The sequence below is a fragment of the Mirounga leonina genome, unplaced genomic scaffold (genome assembly GCF_011800145.1).
Source record: "Mirounga leonina isolate KUSES-001 unplaced genomic scaffold, KU_Mleo_1.0 Mir_178, whole genome shotgun sequence".
Lineage (NCBI taxonomy): Eukaryota > Metazoa > Chordata > Mammalia > Carnivora > Phocidae > Mirounga > Mirounga leonina.
In genome coordinates this window covers 28,293,146-28,310,792 of record NW_023270464.1, presented here as the reverse complement: position 1 = coordinate 28,310,792, position 17,647 = coordinate 28,293,146, and the positions used below count along the sequence as shown (strand labels likewise).

Genomic DNA, 17,647 nt, shown 5'->3' with positions numbered 1-17,647 from the left:
TGCCTTTGTTCCCACATCAGTCACACTAACACACTGTGTGCCTTTCCCACTCTTACTTCTCATGAGTGCGCTGGAGGGTTTCCCAGAGGCCACATCGCGTGTGGCGGATTGAATGCAGAAGCAGATGCGGGAATGCAATGCTTTTGTTTCAGTCAGACGTGAAGGAGATTTGCAAAAATGTACAGTGATGCTATTTTCCCTCACTGAATTATTATTTTTTTAAATTCAGTGATTTATCATTAAAAAAATAGGCTATTTATGTCTGCTGAAAAACAGAAGTCATCCGAGCAAATTTGTAGATGTATGCTTTATTCGGTGACTCCTGGGTGGGGCAGCACGTCCCCAACTCACCAGCACGATGGGGTCCTTGACAGGAGGGAGGGCCAGGACGTCAGGGACAGGGAAGGAAGGGTTGTTTAGGGCCGGGCATCTTGTTTTCCTGGATAAGGGACTGGCAGAGTGTTTATCCTGCAGATGCCCCCCATCGTGCTGGTCTGGAAATTTCAACCTCTTCAAAGGTGACCTTCTTGTCTACAGAATAAAGGGTGAACCCACGGGGGAGGGCGGTTAGGAAACGCCCCCTCTCTGCGTGGACGCGCGTTCTGTGACTTCTGGCACCACCGACCGCTCAGCCGCAGATTGCTAAGCTGGCCCTTGTTCTGTGTCCCCAGACACTCACCCCACAGGTGGTCTGTTTCCCCTTGTAGGAAGCCTGGTCATCCGCGTGCTGTCTGTCCCTGTCGCAGTTCGGCGACAGCCACCCCCCTGCCCCCACCAGCCTGCACAGCCTGAATGTGGCACGGAGCTTTTGCTGACCAGCAGGTGCTGATGGAGGGCAGGGCTCCGCTGCAGTCCGACTCATGCCCCTTCCCTGACCCTTCGGGCTGGGGCAGCAAATCCCAGAACGCAGCTGGGGCGGTTTTCAGGGCGCAAAGCGATGGACAGAAACAAGTGGAGTAGGGGCGCCTGGGTGGCTCAGTCGTTAAGCGTCTGCCTTCGGCTCAGTTCATGATCCCAGGGTCCTGGGATCGAGCCCCACATCGGGCTCCCTGCTCAGTGGGAAGCCTGCTTCTCCCTCTCCCACTCCCCCTGCCTGTGTTCCCTCTCTCGCTGTCTCTCTCTCTGTCAAATAAATAAATAAAATCTTAAAAAAAAAATAAAGATTAAAAAAAGAAGAAACAAGCAGGGCTCACACCCATAGGGTTAGTGCTTCATGCTGGGCTGTGTGTGTGGGCTTGTGGGGTTGTCAGAGAGAAATGGACTTCTAAGGCCGCTGCCTGCCCAGGGGCACCCATTCCGTGCTTGTCCACACTCACCCTGCTCTTCTCGAGAACGTGAGTGGGGCTGTGGGTCCTAGTGCGCCTGAGTCTCTCACCCACGGTGACGCACCGGTAAGTGGCAAAGCAAGGGTGACAACTGGGTCTGTCCATTGCTTGTGGTTTGTTTAGCTGGTTGAAAACATAAAATTATGTTAAATTTTTCCTAGTGTCTTGTCATTTGAAAATAACAGTCATGGGTGGATGTGAAAGGCTTGTATCTCAATAATATTCCAGCTTAAATTCCGAGTTACATGTAGTTGAATTGTGTAATTTAGACTATAACGAATCCACTGTGTTAGCGAGACAGACACACTTGGTGATGTTTACCACTGAGCACAAAAGAGCCATTTAATTTAAACAAGATAATTCAACATTTGCTTTGCCTGGAGCTCATGAAATGTCATTCCGTTAAATCATGTCTCCATTTACGTAAGAGGATTGTCCTATCAAAGCTACTTTATTGTTACAGAAGTTAGAATGGTTCAGCGTATTGTTATTAAGTTATGAACATACACTGAGAAACACTGTTTCGAATAAAGTACACTTGGCTACAGAAAGAACAACTGAGCATCTCCTCCTGTGTTGTGGGCGCAGTTGTACACCCCTTGAGTCGTGGAGGGAGACAGAAATGGTGGGGGCCGGGATGAGGGTCCCCAAAAGATATCGGGTCCTGATCCCTAGAACCTGTAAATGTCACCTTGCATAGAAAGAGGTTCTTTGTATTTGTTTTGTTTTTCTTTAAATTTTTATTTAGGGGCACCTGGGTGGCTCAGTGGGTTAAGCATCTGCCTTTGGCTCAGGTCATGATCTTGGGGTCCTGGGATGGAGCTGCTCAGCGAGGAGCCTGGTTCTCCCTCTCTCTGACCCTCCCCCTCCCCTGCTCATGCTCTCTCTCCCTCTCAAATGACTAAATAAAACCTTTAAAAACAAACAAGTAAATAAATAAATGAAGTTTTAGTTAAATTTTACTTAGTTAACATACAGCGCAATATTGGTTTCAGGAGTAAAATTCAGTGGTTCATCACTTACATATAACACGGAGCGCTCATCACAACAGGTGCCTCCCTTAATCCCCATCCCCCACCCAGCCCATCCCCCACCCACCTCCCTCCATCAACCCTCAGTCTGTTCTCTATTGTTAAGAATCCCTTATGGTGGGGCGCCTGGGTGGCTCAGTCGTTAAGCGTCTGCCTTCGGCTCAGGTCACGATCCTGGGGTCCTGGCTCAGGTCACGACCCTGGGGTCCTGGGATCGAGCCCCGCATCGGGCTCCCTGCTCAGCAGGAAGCCTGCTTCTCCCTCTCCCACTCCCCCTGCTTGTGTTCCCTCTCTCACTATGTCTCTCTCTGTCAAATAAATAAATAAAATCTTTAAAAAAAAATTAAAAAAAAATTAAAAAAAAACTCTTATGGTTTGCCTCCCTCTGTCCTTTTGTCCCCCTTCCCGTATGTTCATCTGTTTTGTTTCTTTTTTTATTTTTTTAAAGATTTTATTTATTTATTCACGAGAGACAGAGAGAGAGAGGGAGGGAGGGAGAAGCAGGCTTCCCGATGCAGGGCTCGATCCCAGGACTCCGGGATCATGACCTGAGCCGAAGACAGATGCTTAACGACTGAGCCACCCCGGCGCCTACTGTTTCTTAAATTCCACATATGCGTGAGTGAGATCATACGGTATTTGTCGGAAGCGGTCCTTTGTAGATGTGGTGCAGCTAAGGGTCTTGGTATGAGCGGTTGCCCTTGCTTAGCAGAACGGCCCTAGGCAGGCTTACGGAACTCCTCTGAGAGGCGAGCAGAGGGAGGCTCCTTGTCTGAGCAGGAACACCAGGCTGAGGCAAGTGGGGGGAGGGGGCGGGGTGGGGGTGGGAGGACACACCCCTCCGAGCCCCCGGGGCAGGGCGGCCCTGCGGACGGACGCGGAGACTTTGGCTGGGAGCTGAGGTCTGCATAACTGTGGGCAAATGCCTTTCTGCTGTCTCAGGTCAAAAATAAAAGGTGACATTCTTGGGAAAGGATGAAACTGGGGCAAGTCCTGTGGGTGAATGACTGCATTTTGGGCTTATTGTTTGTTTTAACATGTAAATCCATCACAGATTTCTTTTTGTTATTTAATGAAATCGTACAGATTGTGGTAAAACACACAGGACACAGACCTTACCATCCTAACCGCCGAGAGCTCAGCGGTATTAAACACACGCGCACCGAGTACAGCTGTCCCCGTCCCCCAGACTCTCCTTATCCTGGGGGCCAAGGCCCTGTCCCCACCACACAGCAGCTCCCCAGCACCCGTCACCCCCCTCACCCGCCTCACCATCGACTCTCTGTCTGTGTGAGCTTGAGACTCCGGTGCCTCATGAGAGGAATCTTACAGCATCTGTCCTTTTGTGACCGGCTCATCTCACCAGGCATGATGTCCTCCGGGGGCATCCGTGTTGTAGCAGGTGTCGGGCGTCCCTCTGAGCGAGGACCTCAACCACCTCCATTCGACCTCAGTCTGTACGTGCTGATTTTGTTCTTCTTTCCAGCTTATCTCTTAACCTGGGCGAAAGACCAGAGCATTCCGTGATGGGAACAGAAACCGCCCCCTCGAGCAGCCAGGACTGCCCTGAGCCCACGAGAGCCCCGTGACCGACCCCGAGACAGGGATGGACCTGACCTTCACTGCCCACCTGCCCACATTCTCCTCCTATAAACCTGGAGGTGTTTTCTGCACTTTGGACGCTGGCCCGGTCTTCCCGGTGCCGGCCCCCCTGAAATGAATCCCTTTCCTGTCTGTCTCTCTGCCTTCGATTCTGTCAGCGGCGTGTGGCCGAGCCTGGTCCGCCTGGGACCCGCCGAGCCAGGGGCTGGCGCACCCCGGCAGCCCCACCACACTTCCCTTCCGAGGCCGCATTGTGTGTAGAGACCACGCGTGTTTATCCTTCATGCACTGACGGGCACTCGGGCCGCTGACCCCTTCCCACTGCTGTGAAGGCGGGTGCGGTTTATCTTCGGGAACCTGCTCACACCCAGGCGTGGGATTGCTGTGGTGGCGTTATTTTTAAATGGATTTAACATAATTATTTAAAGACTTTCCTGAAGTTTTAGTTTTGAATACACTAACCAGTAACTACAATTATAGCGACTGATATAACCCACTTATATGGGTTTTGGGGGGGAATTCGCAACAGGTTTGTTTTTTTTTTTTAAAGATATTTATTTATTTATCTGAGACAGAGAGAACACAAGCAGGGGGAGTGGCAGAGGGAGAAGCAGACTCCCCGCTGAGCAGGGAGCCCGATGCAGGGGCTCCATTCCAGGACCCTGAGATCCCCTGAGACCTGAGCCGAAGGCTGAGCCACCAAGGCACCCCAGAGTTCTCGGCAGTTTTGAAGAGGGTCGGGGTCCTGTAGTTGGAGAACGCTGGCCCAGGGTGCTGGCAGGGGCGGGTACGAGCTGCCACCTCCCTGGAAGGTGATTAGGAGGTTAACATGGACGGGAGCCATGGGACCCTCTGCAAGTGGGAGTCAGGGGTGACCTCTGGGTTTCCAGCTTGCACAACCGGGTGGGGTGCCGAGGAGGCCGGGGTGGGGCGGGAGGCTGTTGAGGTCGGTTCGGTCCACTTGAGTGCAAGTGGCAGCGGGTCACCCCCAGGAGGACGGCTTCCAGATGATTGGCCAGACGGTCCGAAGCAGGAGGGAGGTGCGGCTGTAGCTGGAGACCTGCGGGTTACTGGCTGTGTGGGTGTCCTGCTGGAGCTGGGTCAGGAGCTCCAGGAGGTCAGGAACGGGGTGGGATGATGCTCACCAGGTATGCACACGTGGGAGTTTGATGCATGCTTGGAGGGTGCGTGGGTCTGGGCGGCACCGTCGTATCGTGTGACAGCAACCTGCCTCTTCAGGCCCCACGGGAGCCTGGGGCCAACTGACAGATCAGTGACACTGATCCTGTTGGCTTTGCAAATGCTCAAATTTTGTGCATCGTGGATGCTTGCGTTGATTTTGACTTTTTAAAAGCATTAGAATGTTACCTTTACTATAGTGATTTTTGGCAGCCCCTTAAACTTGACACCTGGTTGGGGGGGTGGCGTTCCTGGGGTCTCACTTTAGTCCTGCCCCGAAACAGCTCCGAGCACCGCCCAGCTCCTGACCCTGATCCTGAGCACCTGCATTCATGAGTGGTGACCTCGCCAATGCTGGGACGGTGACATTGCGGTCTTGCGTTATCCGGGTCAGGTCGGGGGTCTCGGCCTCCTCCCGACCCCCCTGCCTGATCATCCTCATGGCGCTTACCACCCTGCCCAGGGCATTTCCGAAACTAGCCCACTGCTCGTTGCGCAGCAGAGCTCGAGCCTGGCGGGGGGCGGGGACCCTAACTGCATCGCTTCTCCTGGAGTCCGCGGGGCCCGAGCGTTTTGTAAATACTTCACGAAGGAATGACAGCCAGGGGTCATCAGGCAGGCGCTTGCCTTGTGCTCATGATGTCACCGAATCGTCACGGCAACGCGGGCAGTGTTATCGTCCATGGTTTACAGAAGGGGAAACCGAGGCACAGAGCGGTGACATAACTTGCCCAAGGTCATACGGCTGGTGAGTGGCCAGACGGGGATTTGAACCTGGGTAGTCTGGCTGAGTGCGGGGCATTCTGGGTAACTTTGGGGTGCAGGGCCTGTGCCCCGCGCCATGTAGAGCTGCTGTCCCCATCTCCACCCACCTCCGTGACCAACCCTGAACCCCCAAAATGCCTCCAGACGCCCCCTGGGGAGCAGCACTGTGCAGCAAGCTGCCTTCCCATCAGGAATAGACGCACCCCGGGCTCTGGTCTGGTGCATCCGCCGCCTCAGGGTCTGCTCATGGGGGCAGAAGGGCCAGGCGGTCCCCGTCCTGAGGCCGGGAGGCCAAGGACACCCAGTTGGGCTTTTCGCCTTCCTTCCTAGGATGGCGAGGAAGGGGACCGCAAGCTCAGCCATGCCTGGACCTCGGGGACGTCCCGGTAGGCAAGGCCCACGGACCCTGGCACGGCCTTCGATGCCAGAAGGGGTAACGGCTCGTGGCTTCACTTTGAAGAGGCATGTTTCCCGTACACCCTCCTGTGGACCTCAAAACGCACCGGTTCTCCCCTACTGGTAACTGTTCATCCTGTGCTAAGCACTTTCCGTGAGTTAGCTCATTTAATCCTATTCTAGGATGAGGTATTCTCATCCCCATTTTTCAGATGAAGAAGTTGAGGCTCAGAGAGGTTGAGTGACTTGGCTGGGCCCACCAGCAGGTAAGTGGTGCAGCGGGCGGTCACCACCAGCCGGGTCCCGTGGAACCGTCCCTCTCAGGTCACAGCAGAAGTGGGATGAAGAGTGCCTGCAGAGACCGCAAGGGCAGCTGCACCCGCCGGCCATGGGTCCGAGGGAAGGTGGCCCTGGGAGGTTCCGGAAGTGGGTCTTACCCTACTTTGGGCTTCGTGCCTGTAACTGAGGGTGGCCTGCTGGCCCCGGCCCCCACGGGAGATGGTCAGGGGTGCCCCCGGCTGCTCCCCCTGGGGTGTGGGTGTGGGGCTCAGACCCTTCTTCCTCCGCGCATTCCCGCTCACCCTCTGTCGCCGCTGGGGGCTTCGGGTGGTGGCCAGGGCTGCTGGTCCCAGTCAGGAGCTGCCCTCCCCTCTGGGGATTCTCGTCCCCGGGGCTTCCCATGTCCTGATGTCCCCCATCTCACCTCCACCTCTGTGTTGCACGCTCACGCTAGCTGTTCCTGAGCAAGCGCACTCTCTCACGCTTCTGGGCTTTCTCTGCCTGGGGCGCCCTCCCCATCTGCTCTGCCTGGCAAGTCACCCTCGCCTATCCCACCTCCTCGTAACTCTGTGGGGCTTTCTCCAACCCCCCACCACGTGCCCTTTCCTCCTTGGTGTCCTCACGGCCCTTCCCGCCCCATCCTCTGACAGAGGCTCAAGGGATCTGTCTCGAGACTGACAGATGCTGCAAATCCTTTGCTCCGCTTCCTGTTAGGAGGAGCAGCTTGGTCCCCTTCCCTAGTGACCCAGCGGGCCTTGGTGACATGCTGGATCCCTGGGATGTTGGAGTCTGAGGCTGGGTCATAAGTAGCCTTGCAGCTTTTGCCCGAGCCTCTTGGAAGGTGGCTATTGGGACCCAGCAGCCACCCCGAGGAACCCAAGCCACACGGAGAGGCCAGGTGAAGGTGCTGGGGGGACAGCCTCAGCTCAGCCCCCAGCCAACATCAACTTCCAGCCACTGGACGCCCCACCCAGTCGAGCCTTCAGTAACCCCAGCTGCTGTGACCGCGACCTCAGGAGAACCCCGTCCTCAACCCCCAGGACCCAGGAACCTAATAGAAACTGTTTCAAGCCATTAAAGTGTTGGGGTGATTTGTCCCAGGGGTAGCAGATCACCTAAACGGTCTCCCTCATCAGACTACGAGTCCCCAAGGGCAGGGTCCATGTCCTTGTCACTCTGGATCTCCAGCCCCAGCCCGGCGGTCTGCTAAGGACCAGGGACTCCTCAGATACCCTTTGAGTGAACGAATGAAACCCATCAAAAGTCACTGTTCACCCTGAGATAGAAGAGATTTATTAGCAAGAGGTAATCAGGAAACATATATTTTTACAAAAATGGAAATTTCTTTTTTTTTTCAAACAAGCCGTAAGTTGAAATATTGTAGGACTTGAAATAGAATTCTCATACCACTAGGTATTGCTTACAGCAAAAGTTGTCTGTCGTCGTGAGCATGCCTGCCGCTTGAGTGAACCCGCGCTCCCTCTACTGTACAGTGTAAAAAATCGACGGTAGTATTCACAGAATAAGCACTACGATACTATATTCCTGCTAGAAGGCGCTCAGACAGGACCACAGTATATGCGATAAAAACACTCGGTTATTGATTCCCTAGTTCTACGGTGTGGGACTATTTTCACAAAGCAGACAGACTCAGAGCATCTCAACGGAAGCTTGGAGTGACCATTGGGCAGCTAGGAGAGGAGGAGTGACGTGTTCCGCGGCCCCGGCTTGCAGTGAACGCCGGGCCGCGGTCAGCGCAGGCCAGCGCGACTTGTGTTGTGACTCCGTGTCCCTCGGGGCTCCGGGGCCTCGCCCGGGCTTCACGGAGACGGCTACTCATGCTACCTGGTGTGAGTCCTAGAGCGCGCTGCACACCGCGCCGGCACGAGGTGGTGGGTGCTGGTGATACGGGGCGTGGTCCTCGGTGGAGGGGACACCCCTCCGTCCGGGTGACCGGGAGACGGGGGAGCTGGGACCCCTGTGATTTTGGCTGAAAAAGCTGCTTTGGAAACAGGCATCACCGTCAGCGGGAAGATCTGTGAATGACTGGACTTCAGGGTGCGGTCCCCTCCCGCCTCCCCCCACCCCCCAGTTAGAACAGCTACATGGAACATGCTGGGAGGACGCCCGGGGGCCGGGGCCGGGGCGGGCGGGAAGCAGGACGGTGCCCAGGCTCGCGTCTGCACGGGCTCCGTCCCCCCTCCCGAGAGAGCGAGGGGCCGGGAAGACTCGGACGTCGTCGTTGGAAAGAACCAGGCGCTGCGGGACGCGGGGAAGGGCGACGTCGGAAACGGAGCCGAGCGCCTATTCCGGTCTACAGGAATCTAAGAACGAGAACGGACTGGTGTTCTTGGAGAAGCACATACTAAAGAGGAAAATCCAGGAACCAGACGACTATGTACAACGTCACAGCGCGTGTCCGTGGTGCGGCTGGGGCCGGCCGGCTTCAGGTGGGCAGCTTGGGCTCCATGCGGAGAGAGGACTCGTAGAGGCTTTCCTCGTCCATCACGAAGGACCGGTCCAGCAGGTACTGGGTCACCTGAGAGGAGGAAGAGACAGAAGGAGAAGCGGCCACAGGGCTGCAGGGCCTCCGGGACACCTGACGGCGGACCCCGGGCCCGGGAAGCAGGCCCTCCGCGGGGCGGCCAGGCCGGCGCACGGCGCTCACGGGCCTCACGCCGCGTTTTGTCTTCATGTTGTCTTGGTATTGTCGTTGAACATCGTCCTGACAGGAATGCTAAGTCGCAGGGGTTCAGCGGGACCCTCGACTGCCTTTCTTTGGCGGAACGCTAGATGAAATGTTTTGGGGCTTTTTAATTTTTTTAAAGATTCTAATTATTTATTTGAGAGAGAGAGAGAGAGAGAGCATGAGCAGGGGAGGGGTGGAGGGAGAGGGAGAAGCAGGCTTCCCGCTGAGCAGGGAGCCCGATGCGGGACTCGATCCCAGGACCCTGGGATCATGACCTGGGCCGAAGGCAGACGCTTAACCGACTGAGCCACCCAGGTGCCCTGATTTTGGGCTCCAATCTTGAAAAAAAAAAATTGACCATGTCAAGTGTAGAATCTAAGTGGTGGGTGTCTGGGGGTTTACATGTTCTCTCAACATGTCTTTATGCTGCGAAGATAGATTTAAACATTAGGTTGACAGAGCTCCAAGCCACGTTCACCCCAGGAAGGAAAGTGGGAACGGGCTGGGTGAGGGCCGGGGCTCCCCGTCTGGTCTTGCACGGCTCATTCCGGGGAAAAACCTTGGAGTGGACAATCCGCAGGACCCACGGCCGGGCTGGGTTCCTACAATGAGATGTGCCTGAGGGGCCAGAGCCCAACCCCCCCGGGGAAGCCCCAACTTCGCCAAGAGTCCTTCCAAGGCTCGTTCATTTGTCAGCTGTGGAACCAAACACGTCACACGTCTTACATGGTATTTGGGAATCTTCGGATGGCTGCTAAAGCAAAATCAGGTCTCTGCCGCGAGCGTCTTGGCTCCTGGACCCTGTGCTATCGTGGGGGTGGGAGCGGCGAACACGCTGGCTCCCAGTCACAGACACAGGGATGACTGTCTGGTTCATGGCTCTCACCAGCACCTCCAGGAAGTGGACTCCAGACATCACAGTCTAGATTAGCCCATACCCGCTGATAAAGACGTGAGTGTCTGGCCGCTGGTCTTCCTCGCCCAGCTCCAGCCTCCCACCAGCACCCCTTTCTAGATAAACCTACAGAAATTTGGACCCGTGGGCACCAGCACATGGACCAGCTAGTTCTCTCCATCACGAGCATGCTCAAGGTCGAGCTCCCACAGTTCTGCGTCAGGGGAGACGGGTTGCAAACAGCACCTCCGGAAAGCAGTCAGGGACAGGAGAAGGGGCCCCCGGCCTGATCCAGAGCCTGGCACGTAGCACGTGCTCAAGAAATATTTGTGGAATGACAGAATGAACACAGAGCAAGAGGAAAGGGGCCCCATCAATAACCCCTTGGTTCTTCTCAAAAACAGATTCTCAGAGGGCAAATCTACAGTAAAGGAAAGTGAAGCTTGACTTTCTGGGGTGCGTGGTGGTCAGTCTGGGGCTGGACACTCTGTGAGCTGTGAGCTAGAAGGCTGAGAGGCTCTGGATGGGAGGGGACGGATCTCTGGGCAGAGAAGAGATCATAGGATTGGGAGCCAGAGTTTGGGTCAGCAAGTCTCAGTGACTTTATCTGTAAAACGGGGCACACGGTTCAGAGAGTGAAGTGAGACCAACATGCTGTCTTTACAAATGCAAATTAAGCCAGTTCTGTAAGCTCCTTTCCTGGCTTCCCAGGGTCCTCAGGACCAGGTTCCGGATCCTTCCGGGAGCCCAGGCTCACCTGGCTTGGCCTGCCTGCGGCAGTCACCCCCAGACAGGCCCTCCCCGCCTCCCAGAGCTGGTCTTGCTCGCAGGCCCCCACGCGGGCAGCACCCCTCTGTGTGGACCTGCGTGTGCTCTCCGCCGCCCTGGAGGTCGCAGCCAAGGGCGGACCCAACCTAAGCGCCCATCGCGAGAGAGCTGGCTAAGCAGGCGCTCTCTCTGCCGCTGTGAGGCCGATGGTCTCAGAGACACGCTGTCGAGGGAGAAAGGGACTCGGAGCAAGGAGGTGTCCTACGCTGCCACGTCACAGCTGGTTAGCTGGGCGAGCTCCTGTTTGCACAGAGATGGGGATCCCGCTGCCTCTGGGGGCGACCTGGTCGCTGGGGGGCTTTTCACCGCCTGCCCTTCCCACAAGTGACTTGTGCAACTAGGGAGCGTATTCCTCTTCAAAAGGAAGTTGTAAACGCTGCCTCCCTTGCCTGGTGGGGGATCAGACGGGATCACCAACCGTCAAGGGCCTGGAGCAGCAAGGTCGGCACCTGCTGTTGGAAGGTCAGTGGAGAGGGGAGAGGGAGGGCGTCCTGGCAGGGCTGCTGTTGGAGCGGTGCCCAGGGGAGCCCGCGAGCGAAAGGGGTTGGATGTGGAGGGACGAGGGAGGAGGGGTGGTCCAGAGAGAGCTCCTGCGTGGGAGCCCAAGGGACGGACGGGGTGCAGGCCGCTTACCTTCACTTGGTGTTCTATTTTATATGCAGTTTGTTGAAACTGGCGAATCTCTCGGATAATATGAGATATCTGTGAGGAGGAGGAGTGCTTAAGAAGACGGTTTGCCGTCTCCGTGCCCCCACTTCGCAGCACAGAAGGGGCACCACCAGCCAAGCCTGACGTCGGTCTCCTAGTTCCCAGACACGCCGCCCCCTGGGAAGCCCCACCGAGGCAGGTGCTTTCCTTTGAACCAGCAGCCTGTTCCCACGGGTGAGACTGGCCAAAACTCTACAGGTTAATGATGCAAGGGACAGAAACGGTAGCGTTCCACGAGTGGGGCAGGCTGGCCAACATCCCAAAGCAGCCCCCGCTTCTCAGCAAAGGTCAGGGCACCTGCCACGTTCTGAATGCCCGCTGTGGGCAGGCACCCCGCGAGGGGGCCCCGACCGTCCCCAGGACGGTGCTCCCAGCTTGCGTTTGATGGAGAAGCCCTTCTAGGGAAGGAAATCTTCAGTGGAAGCCCATCACACAGCACTGACCCGACGTCCCGTGAGAAGGCAGACGGGCTGGCTACAACTCTGGCCCCCGCCCCCTCCCAGGCCCCAGCAATCTCTGGGAAAATTTGGGAGGTGCTGCGTTCATGATTTTGTGGGGCCCCACAAAGCAAGTGTCCGTATGGACACTAAAAGAAGGAGTGCAAATAAAGGCACAGCCCTTGGGTCAGGCAGACGCGGCTCGAGACCCAGCTCTGCCCTTCACCTGCAGGTGACCGTGGGCCGGCCACTGACCCCTCCGAGCCTCAGGCTGCGCCCCTGGGGGGCGGGCATACCGTGCCAAGAGCACCCACCCTTCCACTGCGGGCATGATCCGAGGGGGTGCAGGGAGGCTGGCTGGCGGGGGAGCCCCAGCTCTCGCTGGAGGAGTCAGACCCGGCTTCCGAGAGCACATGCCCGATGGAGCAGGCCCGGTGGTCCTGGGACTCGGGTCTGGGCTTGGACGGCCCCCCGCCGCCCCGGCAGACTCACCATTCTCATCTTGGAGAAGTTGACCAGGCCGTCCTCCGTGTAATTGGGCGTCCCCTCTTCGATGAAGGCCAGGTCGGTGAGGTACATCCCCAGGTAAGGGACACAGGGGGGGTCACAACTTCAAAGCGAATGGCATTAAACAACAGTTTTTCATTTAGAACCATGAGCCTCTACTAACATAGAGCGCCCTGCATGCATCTTCTGCTTTGCTGGAGGCAAAGGACTTTCTCTTCACCGGGAATCACGGGAACTCTTGGGCCCAGGATTGTCAAGTGGCTCTGAGGGTGATGGGGTGACAGTGGGGGCCGGGGTCTCTCCACCAATGGCCCCCTCCCTCCCTGAGCCAGAAAGCCCTCCCCTACCTCTCCGCCCTGTCCTGGATGCAGCCCCCTCCCCCGTCTCTCCAGTGAAACTCTCCATCCAGTCCTGCTCTGGAGTCACCTCCCGCTGGACTCTGCAGCCCCCACCCCATTCTGCCAGCTATGGTACCCGGCCCCCCAGCATCTTTCTGCTCCTTGAGACTTCTCTGCCTCCACATCTGGCCCCACGGGGATGTCCTGCCCACCCAAGCACAGGGGTGCCGGAGCAGGAAACCCTGGCCCCCTGAGGTCACCCTCCTGCAGGTGGCTTCTGGGCAGGGGGTTGGGGGACAGTGTCCATGACAGGTGACTTTTTGGGGGGCCTTTTTGGGAGATGGGGCCCAGGACTGATGGACTACACCTCTCTGATCTGAAGCAGGGGCTTTGGTTACGGCTCAATGGTGGCGTCTTCCAGTGCCTCTGGGTGGGACCAGGAAAGGGGCTGATTGAGTGATGGGTCCGGCAGAGCTCCGGGGAGTGCCCTCAGGGGGCCCTCGCAGTGTCCCACTGCCTCCTCTTAGCTCAGCACACAGATGCAGGAGGCTCTCTGCACGTACCTGCAGGTGCAGCTGACCCCCTTCCTAGACCCTCTCACTTTTGTCTCCTCTTGCCACGTGGCGACCTGCCCCTCTAGAGGAAGGGGAGGTGGGGAGGACGGGGGATGGGGGGCAAGAACGGAACCCCAGCCTCCGCCCCACGCCTGCTGGTTGTGTGACCCCCGGCCAGGTCTCTGGGTCCCGAGGCTCCCCTCGTACAGGAGAGCGGGTGGCGAAGGCGGTTTTTGGTGCTCAGATGGTTGAGTGAGGCCAGGGGACACTCTATTAAATAACACTGATTCCTACGGTAAGAAACACCAGACTTTCCTCTGCGGGTAGAATGGCTTTGACGCCTTCTGACACGGGCCATTTCCTCCCCCACTTCTTCCTTTGTAAACAAGTAGCAACAGGTCTCAAGAGTGTTGGCAAAGACCGGGATCCCAGCCAGAACTCAGTAACTGCTTTGTTCCCACTGTATTTATTTATGGTGGCAACCTTGTATGATGGCAAGTAAGGTGGTTTTCCGTTTACTGCCCTGATAGCGTTTTCCTTCTTAATTACATTGATTTTTGGGAAAACGTGAGTTACTTATAGGGAGATCTGCTAAGTGAATGTAACTACGGCTGGCACGCGGGTGGGAGGTGGGCCCTTGGAGTTGGGGAGACCGGGGACAGGACAATCGGTTTTTGAACTCCAGGTCTTGACTCTTTCTTGGGTATTAAAAATAATTTAGCAAGTGTTGATCAGAATTTTTTTAAATGAAAAAAAGTCAGAAATAGAATAAAAGAAAACATGTGAATTCATTGCATGGACCAAAAGTATATGTTGCTTTGCGAAGTTTTAGTCCTTGTTATGCATATATGCATTTCTAAAAATATATATATATATTTTTACTGTGGGTTGTGATTTAAAAAAAAAGCCAGACCTGAACGGGTCACTGGCAGGCGTCTCTGGGTCCCACCAGACAGTCTGTGACCATTACAGGCCCGGCTTTCCACGTCCCGCCCATCACCCTGTGAGTCTGAGGCACGGACTCGGGGCGGACGGAGACGTAGTTCAAAGATGGAGAAGGAGCCCCGGGGCCGGCGGAGGGGGGCAGCTTGCCGGCCAGCGGCCTCTTACGGGGCTTCCCAGCTCGCCCTGCTGGTTCCGCACCTGATGGGGTAACTTGGTAACCCGAGGCGGGGAAGCACCTCTTGTCTGGGATGGAGGGGGAGTGGGGGGCCATGTGGCCGCAGAGTGTTCCTGGGGGCCTTATGAGGTCTTCGACTGTCCAGACTAGTGGGAAGGATCAGGCGTTCCCCTGACCACGGAGGTGGCTTTCCCTGACCTATTTATGGCAGCTCATGAGCCGGCTGTAGAAACACAGCTGACGTGTTAGTCACTTGCAAGTGGCATCACCAGCCCCATTACCACTCTGTCCCTATTCCCCGCTTCCTAGTGAGGTGTTTCGAGGAGGGGCCCGGGGACGAGCACACGTGAGTAACTCAGTCACGTGTGTGCACGTGTATTCACACGTGCAGCAAATCCATACGTGTAACCAACCTACCAAACCCAGAGGCGTGTCGGTCACCGTGTGGGGTGGCCAGCGTGGAGGTGGCAGGTGGGGGCAGGTGTGCGGAGGAGAGGGCCAGTGGAGGGTCCCCAGAGGGTGCCCCTGTGCGGGGACTGACCTGAAGGAAAGGCAAGCATGCTGAGGGCCCCTACGTCTGGCTAGCTCTGAGCTTTCCCTGGGGGCACCCGGGCCCTCTTGGGTGGGGTCTTGCCCCGCCTGGATCAGAGCCCGCCCACAAGAGCTGGTATGGGGTGGCTTCCCCTGCTGACAGACCCCTCACATGCCCGTACCTGGGGTTTTAGGGAGAAGAGAGGAAAGTGCCCCACTTTCCATTCTACATGATGTCTCTGGCTTTCTGGGCAGTGCCTAGATGTGGTCTTGCCTTTCTGTGGTTGTTTGGGGTCCCCAGCTGGGATATTTCTTTCCACCAAGAAATTTTTGATGATGTCAAGCGGGACAACAGAGATCACAGGGTACCGGCAACTGAAAATCAGAGGCGGCTGCCCAGTGGGCTTCCACCAAGGAGTCACCACTCCCTTTTCCCTCCTCTGCCTTGCCCCGGGGGGCAGGGACCGGCTACTCTCCCACCCACTCTGCTGCCTCTGGTTAGGGCCCTCCTCTCCTTCCCAGGGAGGGTGTGAGGGGCACTCAGGCTGGGCTGTGTGGCCTGGAACCCCTGTGGCCAGGGTCCAAGCCTCCAGCACGCAGTGCAAGAAAATTAGGCACTCAGATTTGGGGGAAAAAATTGCCATGGGGCAGGAGTGGGGGTGGGGCCCAGAGTCCAATCTTGTTTTTTGCCACCTGGACAAACTGCTCTGTCGTCTTGTTAACGGGAGACCAGGCTTTGCTGGGTGGGCACAGGCAGAAAATCAAGGTGGGAAGAGGTATTTGGGATATTGGAGCTCTTGGATTCCTTGTATCCCCACAGATGGGTGGATTTTCACCCCCGTGAAGAGGAGGGTCTGGTGAGGGGCTGGGGGTCAGCTAGCCGACTGGCTCCCCCATGGCCACCCCTGTCTTTCACTCATTCAGCCGACTGCAGCGAAAGCCCGGCCCCCCAGGGTTCCTCTAACGGCGGGCTTCCTATTTAAATTAAAGCCAACGTGCAGAAAGGCAAATGTGCGCTGGGTTAAGATTAGACAGGGGGCAAAACCAGAATTGACCCCAAAAGGGCTGGTGACCAAATTTTACTGACAAATTTAAATCTCAGCCAAATCTTGTGGCACGGAGCTGTGGGAGGCTCTGATGGCTGGCAGGCAGACAGGAGGGGACAGTCTCAGGGCTCCTCAAGGGTGTGGGTTTGGGGAATGAGCAGGGCAGATGAGGTCATGCTCAGGGTTCTGGGCAGGGGACTGACAGGTGCACACAGCAAGCGCTGTAGGTGGACCTGGGGGGATTTAAGAAGGTGGGCGAGAGGAAGAGGGATAAGATGTAGGGGTGAAGTCTTGGCTGGTAAAGGTAATAAGGCTATTCATTGTCATAGTGCTGTGGGCTGGGACCCACGTGGTAAGGCTCAGCACGGCTCCTTGTCCGGGTCACCCGCTGTGCCCACAGACTGCCACTGTCCCCCGCCTGGTAAGACGGACCCCCAGGGGTCCACACGGCACAGATCTACGGGGAAACCACAGTGCCTCTGGAGAAGGGGCACAGGACACATCTGCCCCGTGTGTCCCCAATTTCTCGTTCCCTCGCAGGGCTTGGCCCACCCGTCCATAAAACAAGAACCTGGTTTGCATGAGGGCCTCAGCCCCCAGAATGCCCGGAGACCCCGCTGCCCCGGTGGCAGGGAGTGGAGGTGCCTGGGCCAGGCACTGACGCAGGCCCAGGGGAAGAAGGAAGACAGCACGGGACTGAGACAGAACAGGGGCCATGGAGGCGTGGAGGCGGCGGCGGACAGACGAGGCAGCCATGGGAAGGAGGCGGATGGAGGGGCGCCCGGGGCGGGCGGACAGGCTGGAGAATGCATGATGAGGCAGCCCCCAAAAGCACAGCCCGGGGGCTCCGTGGAGCCCAGGCACCAGAGAGACGGCACAGAGCGGGTGGGACATCCGTCTGAGGACAAGTACATGGAGATGCGACCAAAAAAGGCACACAGAGCTGGCAAAGGACAGGCCGGGGCGGCGGGGGCCAACGAGGAGGGCAGACGGGGCTGGCAGCGGGGTGCGCAGGCCTGCCGGGGGGGGTCCTGCCTCGTCCCCAGGCCCTGGGGGCAGTGACCGTGTGGTCTGCCCTGACGGCAGGACAGGCGCTCGTGGGCTCTGTAAGGAGCCAGGACCCCGGGGTGGCCCAGGGTCTCTCCACAGGGGTGCAGAGAGGAAAGGGCGAGGCCAGCCCGGCTCGGCCCATGGCAGGTGGCAGAGCCCAGTGCCACGGCTCGGGGCACAGCTGCGGGGGTGACTGTGAGTGGCCACAGTGGGTACCGCTGGGCTGGGGCTCTGTTCTGCTGGGACAGCTCGCCTGGACCTGCACAGGAGGCGGCCTCGGGCAAACCACCGAGCGCTGGCCTCACAGGCAACTCGTGCCAAGTTCTGGCTCTGTCACCACGGCCCCAGGGCCTCAGTGTCGTCAGCA

The 17,647-nt window shown here is 57.3% G+C and overlaps 1 protein-coding gene across 2 annotated transcripts in view; it reads right to left on the bottom strand.

Annotated features, from left to right (window-relative positions):
• Positions 1-8,749: 8,749 nt before the first annotated feature.
• RASGRF1 (Ras protein specific guanine nucleotide releasing factor 1) overlaps positions 8,750-17,647 on the bottom strand; it is a 97,191-nt gene continuing 88,293 nt past the window's right edge. For both annotated transcript variants that reach the window (XM_035024364.1, XM_035024366.1), the window contains exons 25-27: positions 12,627-12,744; positions 11,623-11,691; positions 8,750-9,116 (exon numbers count right to left, since the gene is read on the bottom strand). In XM_035024364.1, the coding sequence (XP_034880255.1) occupies positions 9,024-9,116; positions 11,623-11,691; positions 12,627-12,744 (280 nt within the window). In that variant the 3' untranslated portion in view covers positions 8,750-9,023. The remainder of the gene's footprint in view (positions 9,117-11,622; positions 11,692-12,626; positions 12,745-17,647) is intronic.